The 25,285-nt window shown below is 34.8% G+C and overlaps 1 protein-coding gene across 1 annotated transcript in view; it reads left to right on the top strand.

Annotated features, from left to right (window-relative positions):
- Nucleotides 1–15,402: 15,402 nt before the first annotated feature.
- Nucleotides 15,403–25,285, top strand: part of LOC124362751 (sodium-coupled monocarboxylate transporter 2-like) — a 31,515-nt gene continuing 21,632 nt past the window's right edge. The window contains exons 1-3 of the mRNA XM_046817505.1: nucleotides 15,403–15,462; nucleotides 23,430–23,553; nucleotides 24,408–24,635. Of these exons, the coding sequence (XP_046673461.1) occupies nucleotides 24,409–24,635 (227 nt within the window). The 5' untranslated portion in view covers nucleotides 15,403–15,462; nucleotides 23,430–23,553; nucleotide 24,408. The remainder of the gene's footprint in view (nucleotides 15,463–23,429; nucleotides 23,554–24,407; nucleotides 24,636–25,285) is intronic.

Genomic DNA, 25,285 nt, shown 5'->3' with positions numbered 1-25,285 from the left:
AGGTGGAAATCAAGCAGATGTGCCCTTAAATACTCGTATTATTAATGTAATCGTTGTTTCTACTTCTGTTGTTCAAAAGCTACTATGTACAATTGTGTTGTAATTTTGCATGAACATAGAAATACGCCTCCTTTTGTTTAATTTAATTTTTGTTGTGTCAGGACTCTCATCATACTACATATAAGTGCTCTCACTTGAAAATTACGAACCCAAATTTAGTATAATTCTCACCTGGCCAAAAACAGTTTAAGTGCAACTGAAATATTTGGAGCTATTAAAACAATATCATGGAACATTAATTAAATCAGAGTTTATTTATTAGTGTTATAGACATTGCTCCACTTTCCGGCCATGATAAACTACCTTTTAACACAAAATCCAACTAACCTAAAGTGAATCATAGGATGGAAATTACTTTAAATGATCATCACCTATCTCAGGAAAACTTGTTATGTCATTTGAAAAGAATATCCACAAAAGTTCCCAGTTGGTTAGTAGAAGATTCAGCGAAAAAAAAAAACATATTGAACGCCATAACGGGTGTAGCTTTGATATATTAAAAATGAGATCTTAAAAATACTCACTGGCACTGAATCAACTGGTTGTAGAAAGTCTCTATGTACACATCTCCACATATGCCACAGCTTCGCTTCTGGAAACTCATGGCTTATTCTACGTACTTAGCTATGTACTGATTATTAGTATCAAGTATTGTTATAAATGTACTCTAGAAATCGCCAGCGTTAGTATTGTTTACTAATTGCTTAAGTATTGATAAACCGGTTTATTCTTGGACACCTTTTGACACTTGAGGCATCGAGATTTTCGAAGCTCCAAAAGGACGATACCTGTAGAAGGACTCGGACTCTGAGATGTTCCTGTCACTTTGAGTATCTTGCTTCTGCAAGCTCCTTGCATAAGGAGGTTTCTACCTGTGAAAGTACACACATTCTGGCCTTTGTAGATTTTCCACATGAGAAGCATTCATTATCGCTAACTGATAACATCTGGTAGCTTCAGGCATCATAGCATCAGATAAGCTTTATCTACTAGAGGTATACAACCATGGAGATATTAGGTATCTGGGAGATATCGGCCACTGAAAGCTTGCTGCTCAAAACTTACTACCGAGGAGGATCTCCCCTCAGGAAGGTTTTTCTCACTGAACTTTTTCAACCCACTTGAGCTCCTATCTTTTCAGAGATCCCATCATTTGATAGCTTGATCTCTTCATGCTACATGTATTTGCTAGAGCTTCTTCAAAAAGTTTACATACTTTATCGTTTTTTCTACTCCAAGCACTTGGAGCAGAGCATCTGGCCATAGGAAACTCTCTGCCCTCAATAGGTCTTGATGTCAATTTTGTAATTGAGAAGATGTCTAATTGTGGAATTTCCAGTTATTATGAGCTGACAATGGAAGCTTGCATGTTCTCGAAGGCATTATATCTTCTAGAACCTCTCAGACTCTCAGCTTTTGGAAAACCTCAACTTCTAGAAATTCCTGGCACCAAGAGGGTTCTAACTTCTTCTTGCTAATTTGAATAAATTTTCGGCTTTTGGGATATTTTGACCAATGGGAGCATCAACCACTAGAAACCCTACTTCCTTTATAAGGTTTAGGGCTTAAGACTAAGACTTCTGAAATGCATCAGGAAAGTTTTATATTACACGTACTAACTGACTATAGCTCTCTATTAAATGTGTTTTATTCAATTTCTAAATCAGAAATGGTTTAACGGTTGAACGGTCATACGCAATGTTTTTTAGATAATAATTTTAATAGTTTATTTAATGATTTCTGAATTACACGCAAACCGCTTTAGATCATTAGTCCTGAGTATAGTCAGCCAAGAGTTCTACAAACGAGTAGTTATGACTACAGTTTTTTTAGAGTCCACATCGATAACGAACCTACTAGTTCTCACGAGTATAAATTTTTGATTACTCTTCATACCCTTAGTTAGCTCAGCGAAGAATAAAACAATGATTTTCCTACTCTAGGCGCCAAATTGTGGCCTGTGCGGGCATTGTCGCACTAGCTCGCAATCTCGTAGTGCCCCAGCAGCGATCAAGGTCACAGTTGCGGCGACAAAGACCCAAACCTCACATAGTCTTCTTCGCTAATCCACGGCCAAGGGCCTCCGCCGTGTGAGGGGACTGTAATAGTGTTCGTCTCGCTCTCAGTGCCAAATAAAAAACGTCATTGAAGAAATATGTAGTCTATGTTCCAACCATATCCTGAATCAATAAAAACACCCGTAATGGGCAACAAGATTACGTAAACAGTGGTGTGTCGACACAACCTTCTCTTTCAACGAAAAATTAAATAGGTTTTTTAAAACGCTTAATAAAATCAGCTTCAAATGAGCTATTCATAACGCATCACGCAATTCAGAACAAGTTAGTTAGTTATATAACTCTTAGTAGTCCCTACTGTGTGAGCTGTTGTCTCAATGATATAATCAGTCAAAGTGTGTAAAGCCAATTAAAATCAGACATGGAACTGAATAATAAGTACAATAATTCATAATTTAGACATTTCAGCCGTGTTGCGATGGTCATTCATTATATCTTCTGATTACATTAATTCTCAAAATTACTTCGAGTGACATTCAAAAGGGTTTCTTTTCAAAGCCTTATTATGAATTCTCAAGTAATACGAGATAATATATTTATAATAACTAGCATCGTAAGTTTGTATTATTGGCTGAGCGTTAGCGAAGCCTATTACTCGAGAGACCTGCACGATATCTGGAAAATGAACGGATATGGACTTATATGAACAACACAGTTCGATGATGGTGAATGTCACCCCATGGGGTTATTGGAGCCTATAACTCAGGAGACTGAAACAACTTTTTATTTGTTTGCCGGAGGGTATGTAAAAAAGTATTTCCTGTATGATTATATGTATGTCTATCAATCTGTCTCCAAGGCCATTTCAAGAACGAAGTGTGACGCGATGCGTGGTGTAGCTTAGTCCTACATTGTTATTATTATGTCTTATGTTTATTATTTAACATTATTATTTTACAATAAAAGTTTGGAAATTCACTTCATCCATGCTAGCTAAGAGATGCATTAAGTATACACCCAAATTTATATAACGATAAATACATAGCGATAAATCTTTGATATACTGATGAAGAATGCACGTAGCGGATATCTAGGAACCCGTGTAGTAGCAACAAATTTGTGCTTAGTTAACTGTCCCCTCCCCCCTCCACAACTAAAAGGGGTTTCGGTGTTGAGTTATATTCGTGATAACAGTGTTATTCCTCCTAACGCCCAGTGAGGAACGTTCCGACGTGTTGCCAATTAGGGGGTATGATTTCTCGATTCCTCTTTCAATTAATTCAAGGCTGAAGTAAAAATGAGTAATTGTTAACCTCTTGTAACAGTTAGAGAACGCTGATGGGGTATTTTACGGATCCCTGGAACCATTATAGGTCCTTATCCTTGGCTATAACTTTTGCAGTGATCAAAATTGTAAATACATCTCGTCAATTATGCTTGGATAGTTCTGCTTAAGTAAAATACTCTTGAGACAACACTAATCATTTAATACTTCTGTATTGTTTCCATTTAAAATGTACGAACAAACAAATTATAAAAGTGGTAAATGTAACCTTCTGTCAAAAAATTAGGATTCCCGAACCAACATTCATTACCAATGTTATAACAGTATCGTAGTGTAGGCTAAATACTTGTATCCTAATCACGTGCTACTGTGATGAACTGACCGACAATGAAGTTGGCCGTGTGTGACTGTGAAAGTTGTTCTACAAACGGTGTTAGATATTAGAGTCTAATGTCTAATCTTTGGCAATAATTGTTTGTATCTTAGGTTGTCTCCTAACTATACTAACATACTAACATATGGCACAAGTCTTGTATTTTATTTAATAAAATAACAAAAACGTTAATTTAAGAAAAACTATTTCTTACATTTGAAATGAACCAATTTAAAATACCTGAATAACGTAATCCAGACACTTTACTTCTTTATACCGAGTTTTTGGTGTTCGAAAATAAACATATAAAAAATACACTCAATCATCAACGGGAAAAATGAATCAACATAACTAATCAAATATTCAATTCTATAATTCTACGAACAAAGCAAAGCCTCAGTTTTCTGTGTAAATTATTAATCTACACTGTCAATACTTACAAGTAAATTATAACTAGGTGTTTTAGTTGACGTTTTGATATTTGTTATTGCATAAATAACAACAACCATTAAAATAGTATCTGTTACTAATCATAAACAAATCTCTGATTAAATTTAATATGTATTTTTTAATTTTTAGTCGGAACAATTTCTTTTATATGACAATGGAAATAAATGTTACTGTTAATTTATACAAAAAGGCTCTATTTTGAAGTTTTAACTATGGAAAGATTGTGAAGGAAATCGGATTATTTTCGGACATTTTACTTAGTTTAGTGACCTAACACATAACTATTTAACTAGTTATGCGTTGGGTTAGATAATATTATAGATCTCGAAACGTAGTATTACTGATTTTGTATCACTGAACGATGCCAAATGTCCGAAAATAATCCCGTTTCTTTAAAAAAAGCTCTTGCTTTCCAACTTTAAGTTTAAAATTTTATTTTGAACTATAAGGATAACTTGTCTTTTTACTCGAAATAAACAACAACATTGTCCCGTGTAATCTTTTAACCTTCAAACCCCCAGTCGTCTGCGTAAGCATGTCTCGAGACCAAGCTGTAGTAAAATTAAGTTAATTACAAAATCTTAAAAACCTGTTGATAAAAAAGACAAATATGGCGAAACCACCATTCAAAGTCTTATCTGAATAAACAGCCACTTCGGCTTGCGTCAATATAATAGTCCCTGGAGCCTGTTTCCACCTAGTTAACGCGTTATAAGCATGTAATAACGCGTTACATTGCAAACTTGATAAGTGTTTATTGTCCACGATTAACGTGGAGGTCAATTGTTATTACATAATAGTAACACAACCGTGAAACACAGAACACGTGACTTGAACACAAGGTTACAAATCTATAATATATATATAACTCAGTTAGATATGAGAGTTCTGTAAACTTTGTTGAAACTGATAGTTGCAATTGTGTTTCGTTCTTTTTACTTTAGACATAATGAAACGGCTAAGAATTAAATCTTACGAAACCATGGCTTATGTTCGGTTCTCCGTTTTAGGACAGACAGGAACCGTCTTAGAGCTCTGGCCACTTTTTTTGTAAACGTTTAGTAAACAACTGTTGTATCGCAACTACACAACACATTTGTGTACTTGTTTAAAGTTTGTTATCGAATATGGAAGGTTTGAAAGGATAATACTATTTCGGACATTTGCCATTGTTATAAGTTACAACATTTGTAAAAGTAGTTTCGACGATTGGGATCTATCTTCTTCATCAGGTGTCAACACTCTTAAGAGATAAGGAAGGGGCAAACACATAAAAAACTAGTACCTGATTATGTGGTGATTTAACTCACCGAATTCTTGGTTGAAAATTAGAAAAGTGTATTTATTTCACACACACACACACACACACACACACACACACACACACACACACACACACACACACACACACACACACACACACACACACACCACACACACACACACACACACACACACACACACACACACACACACACACACACACACACACACACACACACACACACACACACACACACACACACCCACACACACACACACACACACACACACACACACACACACACAACACACACACACACACACACACACACACACACACACACACACACATTTTAATAGACAAACTAGTTTTATCGCATTGAAATGCATATAATTTCAGTTTAATTTAAAAACTCGCAAGACTTGGGCAAACAAAAGTTAATCTTCTTTGTCAATATTTACAGAGTGTTGAAGTAGACAGAAATATTTGAATACTCTTTCTATTCTTTATTGTTTGATAAAATCCTATAAACCCTGTAAAATCCTGTAACCTATAACAACAACCTAAACAATGTTGTTTTATATCAAGATACTGGATGATTCATAGGAAATTTTAAAATTTGCAATACAATATTGATAGGCCTTGATGGCAAAACTTTGAAATTCTATTTTGAAATGTTTAATTATTATATCAATACAAAGTTGTAATAATTTTACATACTAAATGTGCGGTATTTAACTGTTGCCCTAACTTTATCACTTTTACTTCTCACTTTTTTCCCTTCGACCCTCACAGAATCCAATGAAATTATTATCAACTTTGCAAAATGTCCCAAAAGGGCTGAACTTGAGGACTAGGGATGATTTTTGGACAATATACAATTTGGGTTGCGAGATTCATCAATTTAAAGTTCTATCTGTATTGAACATTTTAGAGCAAACAAAAGTTAATTATCTTAAACTATATTTACAGGATGTAACAACACTTTTAGAAATACACCTTTAAGTTACATTTAAGTACTGTGTTGTACTAACTAAACATGGAGCAGCACTAACATTTCCCCAAGCTTATTTTTGAGCTAACTCAAACTAAACTTGTAAAATACAGAAAAGTGAAAACTCAACATTCTAATTAATTATTAACGTACAATTAATTTTTTTAACAAATAAAAGATAATTTTAAGATAACACTTTTTTATTTCAACTTATCGTCTATATCTCGTGTTTAAAAATGGCAGCAGAAAATCATAAATGCAATATGTTTTGAGAAATGTGTTATTTCTTAGCTTTATACAGCTACACTATACAAAAGTCCAAAAAACCAAGTCAAATTCATACACAATACACGTTTCTGAAATATAAAAACATATATGGCACTGTAACTAACACGACTATAGCCTCTGAATAAAACGCCTACAGTTGCTGACTGTGCAGACTGCACGTCCGCCTACACCGCGTACAGAAGGGCCAAGGGATCGGCGCGCGCGGGCCGGCCGTCTGATTGGTGGGCGGTGGAGAGGGGCGCCTTTTCGAAAGAACATTGGGCTTTTCCTTAGAACCCACCCTTCGGTATTCTTATGGCCCAAGAAGCAAGGACTAGAATATTTACTGATTTATTCAGTCGTCTCGTGGTTATATTCAAATAAAGGTGTTCCGATAGTTTAGTTCTTTTAAATCAATCACAGAATGACAGCGCGTAGGTGAGGTCAATGTTTCGTGAAAGGATAGTAGATCCTCAGTCGCGCGCTCAGATCCCTTGACCCATCTGTACGCCCTGCTGACTGTTAATAAAATATGTAGGATATCCATTTCCGTTTAGTACTTGTAATAAATTAAAATCGTTGTCGGCATATATCGATATATTTCTAATTACTTCAAGACAAATATTCATTAGAACGGCGTTAGATTCGCCAAAAAGAACGTCAACTACGTTCCGACAAAACTTGAATACTTGGCAATAACCAGTAAAACCTAACATTTATTTTCAGTTTAAAATAACCCATTTACTGTGTTGTTAAGCAACAAAAATTATTGTAAATACAAAAGTATACTTTAATGCTTGTTTTTATCAAAACGAGAAATCGTAAACACGCATTAACCGCGCTATTTTTTATAACTTACGTAAGCTTGCTACGAATCGTCACGATTCACAGGAGAAAAGAATTAATGCAATATGAATACGACGATGCGGCAAAATAACTGGAATAATGAAGTACACAAAATAGCGTAGTAGTGGGATCAGGGAGTTTTTGCTGAAATGATTATAATGAGTAGTGATTAACATGCGAGGCCGTGAGTCGATCGCTATAGCGCATAATCACGCGGTTGCACGTTTTTGTTTTCATAGGTTTTATTAAACGGGCAGTTTTTTGTTGCTGTGGCCCGGGTGTGGACCAATCTTGTAGTATTATGCCATTTGCATCCTGACGGGGCTGGTTAAAACGTTGAATTTAGTTTATGGTTTAGCTTAGTAATCGTAAGCAACGTAGAATAACGCAGAGGTCTGAGCTAAGAGCTTTACCAAGCTATTCCCCACATACCTATTTTAATAGTAGGCTGTGTTATTGATAAAGTAAAACTAACCTATAGATATCTTTCTGGAAATTTTAAGATATGTCCTGTACACGTTTCCGTACTTTCCAAGAGTCGAGTGATCGAACTGCAAAAGAATGTGTGTGTGTGTGTGTGTGTGTGTGTGGGGGGGGGGGGGGGGCGCGTTATGACTGCTATGTAGAAATACACAAGGCTTCTGTAGAAATTGCGTAGAAAACAGTTTTTGATTGGGAAACTCTGTCGTCTTGACTGCAAAGCTGGTTATGAGATATCTAAACATTGATGTAAAATACGAGCTACACAAGGCTTCTGTAGAAATTGCGTAGAAAACAGTTTTTGATTGGGAAACTCCGTCTTCTTGACTGCAAAGCTGGTTATGAGATATCTAAACATTGATTTAAAATACGAGCTACACAAGGCTTCTGTAGAAATTGCGTAGAAAACAGTTTTTGATTGGGAAACTCTGTCGTCTTGACTGCAAAGCTGGTTATGAGATATCTAAACATTGATTTAAAATACGAGCTACACAAGGCTTCTGTAGAAATTGCGTAGAAAACAGTTTTTGATTGGGAAACTCCGTCTTCTTGACTGCAAAGCTGGTTATGAGATATCTAAACATTGATTTAAAATACGAGCTACACAAGGCTTCTGTAGAAATTGCGTAGAAAACAGTTTTTGATTGGGAAACTCTGTCGTCTTGACTGCAAAGCTGGTTATGAGATATCTAAACATTGATTTAAAATACGAGCTACACAAGGCTTCTGTAGAAATTGCGTAGAAAACAGTTTTTGATTGGGAAACTCCGTCTTCTTGACTGCAAAGCTGGTTATGAGATATCTAAACATTGATTTAAAATACGAGCTACACAAGGCTTCTGTAGAAATTGCGTAGAAAACAGTTTTTGATTGGGAAACTCCGTCTTCTTAACTGTAAAGCTTGTTATGAGATATCTAAACATTGATTTAAAATACGAGCTACACAAGGCTTCTGTAGAAATTGCGTAGAAAACAGTTTTTGATTGGGAAACTCCGTCTTCTTGACTGCAAAGCTGGTTATGAGATATCTAAACATTGATTTAAAATACGAGCTACACAAGGCTTCTGTAGAAATTGCGTAGAAAACAGTTTTTGATTGGGAAACTCTGTCGTCTTGACTGCAAAGCTGGTTATGAGATATCTAAACATTGATTTAAAATACGAGCTACACAAGGCTTCTGTAGAAATTGCGTAGAAAACAGTTTTTGATTGGGAAACTCCGTCTTCTTGACTGCAAAGCTGGTTATGAGATATCTAAACATTGATTTAAAATACGAGCTACACAAGGCTTCTGTAGAAATTGCGTAGAAAACAGTTTTTGATTGGGAAACTCTGTCGTCTTGACTGCAAAGCTGGTTATGAGATATCTAAACATTGATTTAAAATACGAGCTACACAAGGCTTCTGTAGAAATTGCGTAGAAAACAGTTTTTGATTGGGAAACTCCGTCTTCTTGACTGCAAAGCTGGTTATGAGATATCTAAACATTGATTTAAAATACGAGCTACACAAGGCTTCTGTAGAAATTGCGTAGAAAACAGTTTTTGATTGGGAAACTCCGTCTTCTTAACTGTAAAGCTTGTTATGAGATATCTAAACATTGATTTAAAATACGAGCTACACAAGGCTTCTGTAGAAATTGCGTAGAAAACAGTTTTTGATTGGGAAACTCCGTCTTCTTGACTGCAAAGCTGGTTATGAGATATCTAAACATTGATTTAAAATACGAGCTACACAAGGATTCTGTAGAAATTGCGTAGAAAACAGTTTTTGATTGGGAAACTCTGTCTTCTTAACTGTAAAGCTGGTTATGAGATATCTAAACATTGATTTAAAATACGAGCTACACAAGGCTTCTGTAGAAATTGCGTATAAAACCGTTTTTGATTGGGAAACTCCGTCTTCTAGACTACAGGGCTGGTTATGATATATCATAGATAGATTTTGGGAGTGCCGATGGCCAAGTGGTCTAAGTCGTTGGACTTTGGGTCTGAGTTAGAGACAACGCAGGTTCAGATCCTGTCTGCGACCGTTGCACTTTTTATCAGTACAATCAACCTAGTACTGTATCAACTCTCCCACTTATTCTGTTTGATAAGATTTTCGCACAGGCCAGTGGCCCGTGAGGACGGACAGAATAAGGCTTAAAAAGGGATCGGCCTCTCCTTTTTTAAGAACAAAATTTTAAAAAGATATATTTTACCCTGTGGGTCCTCTTTCTTCAGTGCGATTAGCTCCAACATTGCTATTTAACAACAACATTGTTATTCAATTGTAGGATGTCCCTTAATAGTGACTATACTATGTGAATTGTTTATATTTACATATTCCAATAGGGAGATTATATTTCTACTTAAAAAGGGATCCGAACTTCAGCATGTTTAAATATACTATGAGAGCTTGTACACGCGCTTGTACATAACATTTTGTAAATTGTTTATTGTTAAAACATTATACAAAAAATGAAGTGAAATAACAATGTGATTACAAAAATCACAAAATAAGCAATATAATAATTTAGGTAATATATGTGTGTTAATTTAAATTGAGTGTATAAGAAACCTTTACATCCGCCAAATCCAGACAGACGGCAGCGCTGCCTTTATTACTCTAATATAATAAACAGTAGGTGATACGCTAGGTTTGATCAGTCTATGTTTGAGGTTGGTCTGGCTACTATTTACCCAGACGACATCGATCATGATGAGACCGACTTCTCTTAAGCCCCTAAGTTAAGGGCAGCCGATAGCGTGATCTACAGAGGGTACTTGTTAAATAAACGTGTCAGACATTTACAAAGAACAAATTACAGACATGGTGCGCTAACACTTCCCAATAGCCGCCCCGCAACCTTTTTAACCGCTATCTAAAACTTTCGGACACCTCTGGCAAATTTCCTTTTAGTTTTGTAGAAACTAAACTTTGTACATTTAATTGAAGCTTGTGGAATATTACAGTTCGTAAGTATTTACTTCGTGAGTAGCCATTACAAAATCTCCTTTCACACATTTTCAAATACAAACACCTTTCGTTATTGAATTTATTCTATCTGATATAAATAGTTTGTATATATATATATATATATATATATATATATATATATATATATATTATAATTCATTTATATTTTTAGCGAGCTTATTTTGGGAATTTTTGGTGAGCAATTTCATGTATGGCTTGTTGTAATAATAAAACAAATTAGCTGTATGTAAATTAATTGTATCATAAGGATTTATTAATTTTCAGTTTGATTACATACTATAGCTTAGTTGTTGATCCAATCTGTTTTTTACTTATAGGAGTTGGAAGTGTGTTCTGTTTAATTCAGGACACAAAGTCCTTTCTATGGAGGACATAGGGTTCACTCTCCTACACTGAGCTTGGGGCGAAGTATAAAATATATAATGATACCCATAATTATATAATTATTTCTTGCGTATACGTATATATTAGTTCTTTAGCTAGAAGGGGAAGGTTGGGGACGGAGAGTAGTTTATAAGCGGTATCAGGGACTATCCTGCCTACTTAAGCCCATCGCTGTGGTTGAAACTATTCTATGAAAGAAACACATATAATATCTCAATAACTATAAGATTATTATTTATCCTTCCGTTTAAGCAATACAGTTAAGTTCCAACTTAACACATAGCAAAGCAAACTTTATAAACATAAAAACTTTTGTTTTAGCTCCAAATGTCACTGAACAAAATATGTACTCTTTATATGAAAACAGAAGTAATATTTTCACAGTCAGTGATCCTAAAGCGGAAAAGCTTATACAGTTTCTATAAAAAGTGTCACGGTTGTACTCAATTCGTTTACAAATTTATTTATTCTGTGATGTTCTCATTTCCATCATAATTACCCTTTAAGACAAATGTGAATGTTGACTGATGCTCAGCCAAATCTCATGGAGATACGTGCACAATAATCGAACTCAATCTTCCTTGTATAGAAATCAAGCTTCGTGCAAATGTCAGGTCTGCAAGTCTGTTAGTGTGTGAGGTATCGTGCAAAGAAACAAACAGACGCTTCTAGACGGATAGAAATGAAATTTTCCCAGCCCTTACAGTAATAGGCTTCGCTAACGCTCAGCAAATTACATAGCTCACATCAATACCGAATTAAATTAGAATAAATATAATTTGAAAATATGTTAAATATGTAAATCAATATAGGACCTTCTTCTATTATATAAACTACTAAATATTTTACATACATGTATCTTAAGGGGTGATGTTTTAACATCTGGATAAAGATAACTCACAAATACATCCAATACTCCGGCTATATTTTTACAGGAATAATAAAATTAAATGAAGGGAAGTATAAATACACAATGAGAAAGGAAATCATATGATAGATGCTGCTGCCATAGGAAACAGGTGTCATATTCATTTATTAGACACCTATTACTGATGAGACGGGGCTTATCGCATTCCGAAGAGATATTTCTGACTATACTCATCTCCTGCAGGATTTTCATTCCACATCCTTGCAGTAGTTACGGCTGCCTCAAAGAGTAAATGACTTCAGAAGGTGAAATGTTAGATCCACTCTCGCCAACAGCTTCGCTTTTTGAGACCACAAAAGTTCACCTGGAGGAGACAATAGTTCATATACTATCGATGTAGGTATCAATTGAAACCCTTTCTTCACCTTCACGAGCAAGAAAGAGAATCCGAAAGCAAGCAAACCGCTTCATAATTCACTCAGAATGGGTCACCACTGTAATGAACTGGATGATGACTTACGCAACTTTACAACCTGCTCAGCATCAAATCAGGGATGATGAAAGTCAAGGAAGGGAAGCCAAGTTCACCGTCGCGCACGGAAGAGTGGAAAAGCCAGTGAGGACATCCTTTGGCAGACGCAGCCATTGCAGAAGCGGGGCACGTACCGAGCGATCTCAACTTTCCTAACGTTACTTACACTCTATATCCCTTTTGGTAGTCTTTGATAATTGGTATGAGTACAACAGTACTAATGGCATTAATGGCATTATCCACTCAGAATAGCTGGTAAATGGCCTATTACATGTTTCTCCATGGGACCACCATTATCATACAATAAGAGCCGGCTGTACTGGCAGACACCATGATTTTGGTCTTATAAGAACAATGACATAACAATTCAGATTTTAATTTTAGACAAAGAATTGTATGAGGTGACTCATTTTAAAATACGATAAATACGCATCCAAATGCTTTTTAATATTTTATTAACAATTTTTTACAGACATACTGTGATGTTATACAGCTGTAGGTGTCAGCATGGTTACCCAAGAGATCAATCTAGAAGTATTTGTGAACGCTCAGCCAAATGGTTGGATGGCGAGCATGGTGTCATCAAAGTCCAGGTTGCTTGTATAGAAATGAAGCTTCATGTAAAAGTTCAGGTCTATATGATAGTTCCTTCTCAAGATATAGTGTGGTGAGACAGAAAGAAATACAGCAGACAGACAGAGAGAAATGAGACTGTTCCAATCCATCGCTAACGCTCAGGTAACAAAACTCAAGATCGTTTCGCTACGCCCAGTTATTAAACTTACTCTCAATTCATATTTGCATTTAAAATTTTATTTTGTGTGGTTAAAGAAAACCTGAAGGGTAGCCCCTAAAATGAGCAGATGAGGTTGAGGGGAGATCTTCCTACACACTTCCTTCTCGTCCACTTATTGCAGCACGCAATTACGGTCACAAATAAAGCAAAATACATAAAACAATGAGACAACTTTAAAGCTCGATATTTACTTTAGGGGATTTAAATTATAAATTACTACCTATTTTTAGTTTGGTTATGTAAAGTTACACATACATGAATGAAGGCACTGTTTTATACATAAGTACAAGGAATTTCAGAATTCTATGAAAGTTCCACGAAAGGTGCATTAATGGCTAATACATTTTGGTGAAAATCAATACCGCAATTTTCCAATTTTATAGCATTATACTACTCAACATTGAAATAACTTGAATAAAACATTTATTTTGATGCACTGTTTGATTTGAAAACTACTGAGTTGAGAGATCTCTTTGCTCATGGAGGGGCGATTTAAAGCCGTACAAATAAATGATAAGTAGTTTTCCGCTGTTTTTGTATTTCAATACGTACTTTAAAAATCGTGCGCAGAGTTCTTTGATACATGTTATTCTCCTTATCCTTGATGTTCACATTCTTCCTGTGCTAGATTGCATTCTCTGCAACACTAGCATTGGCGAGGTAGTTACGTAGTAATGATAATAATGTTGCAGTTACGAGTAGGTGAAATCATGAAAGGTTTGTACAACGATCGTGTGGCCTGGGAGTGTGACCGTCTTGTTCACGTGTACTGGAGGGATTGTAATGGAGGGAATATAATTATTTATACTTCTTACTTTTTATAATCATCCTTATTAATATTTATCATGATTTGTTCATCTGTTTATTGTTTTTATGGCGTCGCGTCGCGCTGTGGATGTTTAGGAAAATAAGTTTAATTGGTGCCCTTAACAGTTTGGGTGCTTCTATTAATTTTAGTCACAATGATGTATGTAAACTATATAACACATTTATCAGTTCCTTTAGTGAACCAGTAACCTGGAATTCTGTAGCTATTAATGGATGCTCTCTGCAATATTGTTGAGTATCAGAGCATACATTTTAGCTTATACAATATAGAATACGAACTGTTATTAAAACCATACGTTGTAAATGATGAGAATAGCTGTGGAAGTTTCTTAAAGTAAAGATATTGATACATACATCAGTGTTGATAATTGCACCTTTACAACATCGAAGCTATCAATAATCCATAATCAGTAGATCGAGAAAGAAAAGTATTCAAGGATTGAATTAAAAGACTAGGAAAAGCTCAGTATTAGAAAGGTTATAGAAGATTTTTCTTCAATGCAACACACGTTCCGAGATTCATAATCCAATATCTTTCTATTATGATAGGAATACCTCGAAATGTGGTGTTCCTATATTTATTTTCCTTTCACAGTATTAGATGTTCGAAACATTCTTTTACCTAAAAAAAACTCCATCGTCGATAACAAACTTTAAATAAAGAATCCTTTTTGTATCTACGTTGTCCGTTTTCAACACAGTTTATTATCGTAGTAAATTTAAGACCCATGTTCATTTCTCACCTTCATGCGCATGACCCTTACCCATTTCAGAATTATATGAATTCTAACCACTGTTTTTGAAGCGACTGTTCGGTTCCGGCTTAGTGACTAGTTTTCATAACGCATTTATGAAATGTATTGCAATTATTGTTGCTGAGAGCTGCGGATTGGCTGTTGTACCCCGAAGGATGCAGAGGACGAAGGTCGCCCCTCCCTCTGGCTAGGGCCGCCTCGCCTGCCTGGGCCTCAGTCCGCTCTACAACCGCTGATGGTGTCTAACCTCCATACAGAAGCAAAGGATTGGATCATAAACGTAAGGGAATAACATCCACTATTTATATACGTTTAGAAAATGTATTATGACGTGCTTTGAAAATTATAGCTCATTTAAGTAACCAAATTCATAAAAAATACCAATAAGTGTTTAATTTATTTATAAAAAGAAGGTAACTAATAAATTCAGCATAGCAACTTATAATCATAACTTTTTCGCAAGAAGTAATTATACGCAACGCTCTAAGAAATGCAGATGTCCTACGACTTCATGATCCCAATTATACTAACTGACACAAGTTTATTAAATGTGATCTGAACTGTACTGATTATTCCAAACCGTTGATTAAGTTGGTTGTTTATGTCCCTGCACATAATAGTTGTTATCGTAGAACCTACGGATCTTGGTCTTGCGGGAAATATCTTGTTTAAGTCGCTTATTTAATTACTCTTTACAATAAAGCGGAACGAACATGTAAGCGGTATTCGGTATATTTGAATGAAAACCTAGATAGAAAGTTGGTTACTAAAACTTTTAACAAACCCGTAGAACAACATTGAGTCTGACTTTATTTAAGAGGTTTATTTTGTTTACTTGTAGTAGTAGATAACAGAATACGCGCGTGTCGTGCGTTCATGACCTGTTATAGTATTAGTTACTCGTATTTCACAAATGATGATGATTAAAAGTGTGTGGTTGTTGTATTTACCAGATATCGCTTATATGTATGTATATGGCTGGCATTTTAGTGTATCATTAAAAAAAATGTGATAGTCCCGTCTTAAAACCCTTTAAGATATGTAAATATTTTATAATTACGTACATAAGTCTAAACCTACCCCATTATTGATGATACCATTCAATTTGTCAAAAATTGACGCTCATATAGTATACATAACATTAGTAAACTGTAATAATTTACAATAGAAAAGTTAGTAAAATAGAGGCGAAACGCTTGGCACTATGAATAACTCATTTATGTACTTTCCTCCCCACTCCTTATTGACCAAACCCCTCTGATCTTAGCTTCATTTGCCGCTCGCATATGTCCAGTCTATTTCTTTCTTTGGTCTGTGACTTTATTGCCATTGACATAGAAGATAAAAGAAAAATAATCTCTGATCGCTCGTTATTAGGGAATAGGCGTTGGCGAATTACTACAATATTAGATAATGTTATCTAAAACTAGACTCAACTTTTAAACATAAATTTTGATTGCATGTTTTATTTCATAGTAATATTAAAATGATATCCAAGATAGACTAAATTGGTATTTTTATACTATTTATGCCAGAATCAAGTGAAAAGGAGAATCGTCGTTATCTTTAAATCGGTATCTATCGAGTATTGTAATCGGTTTACAACTGTAAAAATAAATAAATATACTTTTATTATCTCAAGAGTATTTCAAATTTTAACATTGCTTTTCGTATTATTAATTCTTGTCGTATCACAGGAACATAATAAAAAAAGTAACATACATCTAAATTAGTCTTGGTTTTAATAACTCTACAAATCTTCTTTTAAAATTGAACATAAACAATATTAGAATAATAAATCGGAAACTAAAACCCTTTTAAAATTCTTTTATTTCAGACACGTGTTTCGGTATAAACGTGCCGAAACACGTGTCTGAAATAAAAGAATTTTAAAAGGGTTTTAGTTTCCGATTTATTATTCACATAAAGATAACCCTATAATGTGGAGTTCATAACATAATAAACAGTATTGTTAATTAGTAGTAGAAGGTCATCAAATAGCTTGGAGATAAGTTATAAAAATCTTTTTCTCCCGACTTCAGGCTTCACTTTAGGACAGTGAGGCTCTGAATTCTGACAGGTGCTACATTGATAAACCTCACCACAAAACAAGAGTCTCATGCACATACTTAGGCACTATGGCTCTTTCTGAGTAACAGATTTATGACAATACACAACTTCCATTGAAAGCATGTAGACAACATTCTGGAAAGGAGCCACGTGATTATAAAGACGAAGATTAACAAACAGGATGGATGAATTTTTTATTCTACCAATGTTTCCAGAGATACTGTTCCCATATGCGGGACAGCAGTAATATAATGATGAGATGACTAGGGAATGCAAGAGCTGAACCTTTGTTAGATACGACATCAGTGCTTTAAACCTATACGTACCCCACTGCTTTAAACGTCTGAAAAGTACACGTTGTACCGTTTTAATAGCATGGTCAGAAAATGTAACCAACAAAATGTAACCCCATAACATGTAACCCATAATAACAATGTATGTTTGCAACAACGCATTTCTTATGAGATTTAGTGAATCTCTACGCATACCAACACTACCATCATTAGCAGGTTTGAAATTAAAACGCAAAAAACAGTTAAATTCACACTGAGGTTATGATAAATTTCTGATTATTAATTAAAAAAAAAAACATTTTTCTCTACTGCCACAAGTACCAGTCACAATACATTCCACCTTCGAGAGGATCCTATTAGTATGTGAGACACATTCAGTCCGTTTACTGTGTCTCCTGGTTACCAGTTAGTATGTGAGACACATTCAATCCAGTTCCTGTGTATTCTGGTTACCAGTTAGTATGTGAGACACATTCAGTCAGTCTACTGTGTCTCCTGGTTACCAGTTAGTATGTGAGACACATTCAGTCCGTTTACTGTGTCTCCTGGTTACCAGTTAGTATGTGAGGCACATTCAGTCCACTTACTGTGTCTCCTGGCTACCAGGTAGTATGTGAGACACACATAGTCCATTTACTGTGTCTCCTGGTTACCAGTTAGTATGTGAGACACATACAGTCCAGTTACTGTGTCTCCTGGTTACCAGTTAGTATGTGAGGCACATTCAGTCCATTTACTGTGTCTCCTGGTTACCGGTCAGTATGTGAGGCACATTCAGTCCACTTACTGTGTATCCTGGCTACCAGTTAGTATGTGAGACACACAGTCCATTTACTGTGTCTCCTGGTTACCAGTTAGTATAATTCAGTCCATTTACTGTGTCTCCTGGCTACCAGTTAGTATGTGAGACACACAGTCCATTTACTGTGTCTCCTGGTTACCAGTTAGTATGTGAGACACATACAGTCCAGTTACTGTGTCTTCTGGTTAACCACTTATGTATTTCCGGGACTTCCTACTGGGCTTCGGTCAGATATAACAAAATCTAATAAATGGTATGTCATTCATGTTTGTTGATTCTTGTAATAACGTTTTGTTACGTCTTCGTTGTGTACGTTCTCCAAAAAATTAGTAAGTGAAGTTTTATCTGCTTTACAATAACTTTAAATGTAACTTAATTGTGGGAGTTTTAAAAAAAGAATTCAAAATTGGCCTCCGAATTTGACAGAGTTACATTAGAGACCTCTAAACCGTGCCATTCTTCTTTCTATAATTAATTTAAAATTAGGTGGTCCTATTTGAAAAAATTGACTTGCCCCAAAAAATACCCCATGTCTGGAATAGGAAATTGTCATACATAAAAAAATTTATAAGGGGGGCAGGCTTTCAACACAACCGGTATATATTATATGAATATATTTGTACTAAAACTGATATGGATGTTGTATGGAAGGTACAACTCATGACATAACATGAACTCATCCATAACAATGCCATGAAAGCCTCATGAGCTGTGAAATTTTATATGAATGGGTTAAGATATTACAAAACACAATGTATTTTTTTAGGCACGCGTAACGTGTCCGCTACCTTAGAAAAAGGAAACTTGTAGACCGATAAACCTTTCCCATCCACCAATTGATATATTGAAAAATGACACTACTGTAAGGTAAGTAATTATTTTTGTAAGTGTTATTTATGATTTTTATCAAACAGAGTAATACATTCTGTATAGCTCTTTGAAATAAAATTTAACAAAAATCCAACTCTTGCACAAGGTGAAAACCTTGACCATTACTGACAGAGGAGGTGTTTTCAGTACAAGGATGTTGAACCTGTGGTAGACTCAGTCTCGCACGGGAACTATCGCCCTCGCCCGGCAAACATCTCTAAGTAGCAGCCTTGCAAAGTAATAGACTATTATTATTACTTAAGGTGTGGCTTTATTATTGCTAATCACGCGAATCATTATTGTACAAGAGCCTCTTACGTAATAACCCAGTTAATAACAATTTCCTGATTATATAAAAGTTAAGTGCACTGGTCCCTAATTGTAAATTATATGAAACCATTCCGTCTAGTACCTATGTTGTATATTTATTCGGGACATGAAAATTCTCATCAAAATAATATTTAGACATATCTAAGGAGAGATTTGATGACAACATCTCTTACATCCCATTCCGACTGTTCAAGCATTTAAAAAGAATTATAGTGTATCACTATATGACATTGCTGGTTATTACACGTAATAGGCACAAGGTTAGCAATAATGAATTGGTCAGAGAGCACTGTTACGTCAATGGTTAGGTTGTCAGTTGGATTCTAAACCTTTTTAGTTTGGATCTAAGCATAATATACGTTGGAAGAAAAAAATAAAGAAATTTATTTATTCTTGTTTTAACAATAAACACATTTATATGTAACTTAGCTATCGCACAGGAAGGGTTATTCAATGTGAATATTGAGTTTATTTCCAGTTCACCTTTCTCTTATTGCAGCATCTGGAATCTGACACTGTATCAGATTTGAATTGATGTAATGAGATGAAATGATGACTAAGAAACGATGTATGAGTTCATTTTGAGCTTCTTCGTCGGCATGTTTTTAAATCTCTTCCGATGAACATGGCTCCAGATTCCAGGACTCACGTCTGAGACAGTGTCAGATTCCAGACCCTGTACCAACATAAAGTTGAATCGGAGCTCAACTCAACCAACATTCACAAACGAATATATGTATATAAAAAAGTGTTCTCAATTTATTTATCGGAGTTAGACTGTAACATCAAAAGTTGATTTACGAATAATAAAAGGTAACGTTTTGCAAACGTTTGTAACTAGTTTAAACAATTCGGCCTTTTTATTAGTAAGCCAGGACAATTGTTAATGCGATTCTGGACCGTCATGAAAGTCCAACAATATTCATCGAAAAGATGCTGTAGGAATAAAAGTGAGGAGAATAGTATTAAAAAGACCTCAATGTCGTTAATATTTGTAAAATATAACAGCCAAATGTGTTCACTTCCATTAATAAATGGTATCTTCCCACATATCAACATGTTATTTAACCAGTAGTGCTTTAAATTAATTCCATAAGCTCATGAGCTAAGCTTTTTATTCGGGGTTTTCTGGAAAAATCGATACATGTAAATTCGTCTTTAGGCATACAAGTTGTTGATGAAACATACACAAGGTAGAGAATTGTAAACGAGTTATGATCTGTCCGCACTCAGCAGGGATCAGTCCAAGGCCATCTCGGATCACAGATCAGTCACGGCCTCCGTGTCGGTGTTGGCAACGCTTCACCACGCTTGGCCGTTCATTGTTCATCGTAATTGTATAATTAATTTATGCTTCAACACTTCACGTCACTCCCAACAATCATTTTTTATTTTATCAGATAACATCATATGCTAAGTTGACACAGTCTATTGCAATCTGCAATTAGTTGTTTTTTGATAAATGATCAGTGCTATTGTTGCTCACTTTAATATACCGGTCTAACGATTTAGACAAACACTTTTATTGCTACATCTTGTCAACGTAAAGTTAACTAATGGTTGGTTAAATCTGGTTTATTAGTATTTATTTATTAGTTTTTAATATATGATTTTGATAATAAAAAACTTAGATGGACGGACCAAGGTAGAGCATTCATTGGTTGCATTGAGATTCTCTGTTCCATTTCAACAAAGGAACACTATCAAAAGTGTGCGTAGAGAGCTTTGTTACGCCCCGGCTCACCCGGCAAGTGAGAGATCCGGGTACGAGTCCAGGCGGAGCAAGTACTTTTTTCTTCAATGTTTATTGAAATTATAGATATAAATATAATACAAAGTATACTTGTTTTTGTTAACCATTATATAATATTAATGCCCAAACAAAGTAGAGTATTAAATGTGTTTTCCAAGAAAATCTAAAAGCGTTAGATCCGAAGCGTTTGTGGAAAGAGAGGAAAAGGGATGTTATCTTCCCAACATTCTGATTTTTCCAACAATCCATTAATAAAAGTATCCAGATGTGTATATCTGCTGCTAGTTTTATATGTTGAAATACAAATAATCAAATAATTTTTGACGTGACAACGTCTTAAATTAGGTTGCGGCTCGGAGTCACTCATGAAAAAGTGTAACGCCCGGTAACGTTACGATGCCCGTCCAGTGGGTCCGCCGCACGGGATCCGCACGGGATAAAGCAGATAACTGTGGGTCCGCCGCACGGGATAAAGCAGATAACTATGTTTATTCGTGAAAATGTGGAGTGCTTAGATTCGTCATTTACAACAACTACAACAATAAAGGTAAATAATTGTACACTGATATTTCATTATCGTAAACTATGATTGATTGATTAATTGTTAGATTGACACAAAAGTTGAGAAACTGAGTTTATAGGTTATGTCATACTATTGACAAATGTTGATAGTGTTAAGTAAATTATTAGTTTAAATCACTCTGCAATCAATCGTAATTCAGTCGATTGAGAAGAAACAGCGCGTATTGCTAGTCAAACATTTAAAATAACAAATTATAACCTCTAACCTGTCATAACAGTGCGACCAAACAAACGAACTAAACCGACCAATCACCACGCGCGGAGTTAGAATTTAACTGTGTTTAGCAAGAATTTCAAATTCCAATTTTAGTAAATGTTTTATTCAACTTTACCATTTACAATAACAAATTTTAATTAATTTCAAATTATGTACAATGTTTTAGTAAACAAAATATATTTCTATAGTTAAAATTTGTGCAATTCTTATTTTCATTCAATTCCTTGTTCCTATTGTGCAATTTAATAATATTCATATCAATAAATATTCTACCGAGAAAAAGACGTTGTCACGTAAAATCTTCGCCCGTAAAACCGACTTTACAGGCAACCATAATTTTTTATTTTATCATAACTGATATACTGCAGCAAAACATTTATTATATTTAACTTATATTTTTTAAATTAGAATTTCTTTTCTCTTCAGATGTAGTTAGTTATACGTATAAATAACCCGAATAAAAATAATCATTAAATTAGCTAAATCTCTGATTAGAATCCGTTCATAGATTATGTTTACGAGCAACGAAGATCTCTCAGTTAGTAACAATGTATGTTGCAGGTGTCAGCAAAAAACGAATTTTTTCCCAAAGAAAAATGTATTGTCACCGTGCTAGTTTTAAAGAACTACGAAAGAAGTAGGATAAAAATGCAAAATTATTTTTACATTATTCATATACATTGTATGTTTTCATCTTTATAAGCAACCGCCAGGCATAAAATAATAATTAAGTATTAAGATAATTAAAGTCCTCGTTTACAATTAAATGTTTTATATTTAAACTCATTGGCTGGCGCTGATTTCATTTTTGTATCAGATGTTTGATTTTTTTTCTGTGAAGAGTTTTTTTAGAAAACGTTACCAATTTTTTACCTTTTTGATATCCTTCTATTTACACGCCACTAAAACTAGCGCGGCTGATGATCAATTTCTTTCTAATTGAATGAAAATTAATATAAGTTTAGCTTAGATGTATAGAATCTTCTTTATTGATTTCATGAAAGAGTAGGTTTTGTGTTTTTACGAGTAAAATGCATATTGGCTCTTGGCTCCCAAATTAATAGAGAATCACGATTAGCGCGATAACATTGATAAAGTCACTGGTATGATTATAATACTAGTGATTTTTAAGTATTTTAAATGGTGGAATTAGTTTGTCTAAATGTACTGTAAAATTATTAGCGCCATACATTGAGATTCAAAAGTTCATGAAAACGAATCTGAGCATCTACATCAATAATGGCTAAAAATAAAAGCTTTCAAGCTCCAATGCATTTTACGTACATTGTGCACTAAGAGTAATGAACTAATTTAGGAACGTGTTTTATAGCAATAAAGGGTCAAGCTTTCTACCGAAGGCGGTGGTGGTCACTGAGCTCGCACATCGCCTGTGAGTGTGAGAGTGTAGAAAGTGTTTGGCTAGTGGACACAGCGGACGTCTGTCTCTCAATTAGGTAAGTAATTCTAACCTCGATAATGTTTCATTATATATTTTGCACACGAAACAGCCATATTAAACTGCATACGTGACCTAGAAAAATTAAAAATAAAGTTGATAGAAACAAGATAGTACAAAAAATAACATGTGGTATTGAAACTACAATAAATTATTAAGAACTTTGTATGAACTCTTTTTTCCATTGATGACATGAACTACTAGAAAAATGTTAATACTTACAATAAATTTCATATTAAGTTGCAATGAAAGGACTAAGTTAGATGATATACTCTCAGAGTTACTGTTTTGCAGAATTTAAAAGTAGTTGTACTAGAAGAAACTCTATTATCTTTTGCAAACGAGAAATACTCCATTATTAGGAAATTAAACGGAATGCAAAGGAACAAGTAAGTATCGTGTACGAATCTTTTAATACATTTATACTAAAAACCAATTAGCAACAAAACTATTATTATCGTCTGTATTCAGTTAGATGCTTTATTCTTAATGCAAGTCCTCTACAAATATGCTTCAAAAATGCTACTTATGTAGTTCACTAATAATGCTATACTTCTCTACTAATGTAGTTCACTACTGACGTATTGTTGCTTACTAGATGTATTGTAGTTCTTGCCCATATACAGTACATCTCTACAGATGTACTGTGATTCACTACTTCTATAGTTCTCCAATGATGTAGTCTACTATTTTGTATTGTTATATGTTAAATTATATGTAATTGTATATGTTATATTTGTATTGATATACGTAGTTTACTAATGGAGCAGTTCTCTTATGTAGTTCACTACTGATATAGTTCTCTACGGATGTTGTTAACTACTGCTATAGTTCACTACTGTGTCCTCACAGAATGGCCGACTCCCGCCTGCCCGTGGCCGACCAGGACCTCCACTTCGTCTGGCTAGACTACACCGTGTTCGGTGGTATGCTGCTGGTGTCCACGAGCATAGGGCTCTACCACGGCTGCAGGATACTCCGCCCAGGGACTGCCAAGGAGAGTGATAACTCACCCGGGGAGTTCCTTATCGCCAACGGCAAGCTGGGCACCCTTCCTGTCGCTCTCTCGATGTTGGCCAGGTTAGCCGGTTATCTCAGTCAATGTAAAAACCTAAAAAACTGATGTCACTGTACAGCAACGAAATATACAATCTTTATTGAAACTACTTTTACTTCTGGTCTGTTAGCCAAATGGTTTCATTAAGTCTGTTCATTTAAAATAGGTAATCTTCACTTTTTGAATTCCAAAAGTATGAATGAGTGGAGTCATATTCTTTGGAACATCTGTGAGTACGACGCTTAATAGAACCTAATATTTATTTAATATTGATTATTAAAAAACAAGTATTGTTTGTTTCTGAACTATATTATAAATATCCTATGCATATCTCAGTCGTCAATACATAGCTTATATACACTATTCGCTAAACATATTACACAACAATAAACCTTATCGATCTAATCCTTTTTTATGATTAGGTAGACAGTAATTCCTGATAGGTTGGGTATACCGTTAGAGCTTACCTGAATCTAGTGACCATGATCAAAAACGTCTGTTATACCTAACACTTTTGTATTCCTATAAACTACTAATAAACCGACCCCAAAACGTCTGAAGTCTAACAAAGTCTGACTGTTTATGACCTTAGTTATATTTATCTAAATACCAACAAAACCTATTTATAAGGAGTTATATAGCTATAAAAATTTAAAAGTACGTCTAAGAAATG

This window comes from Homalodisca vitripennis, chromosome 5 (genome assembly GCF_021130785.1).
Source record: "Homalodisca vitripennis isolate AUS2020 chromosome 5, UT_GWSS_2.1, whole genome shotgun sequence".
Classification (NCBI taxonomy): domain Eukaryota; kingdom Metazoa; phylum Arthropoda; class Insecta; order Hemiptera; family Cicadellidae; genus Homalodisca; species Homalodisca vitripennis.
This window is presented reverse-complemented; position numbering and strand designations above follow the sequence as displayed.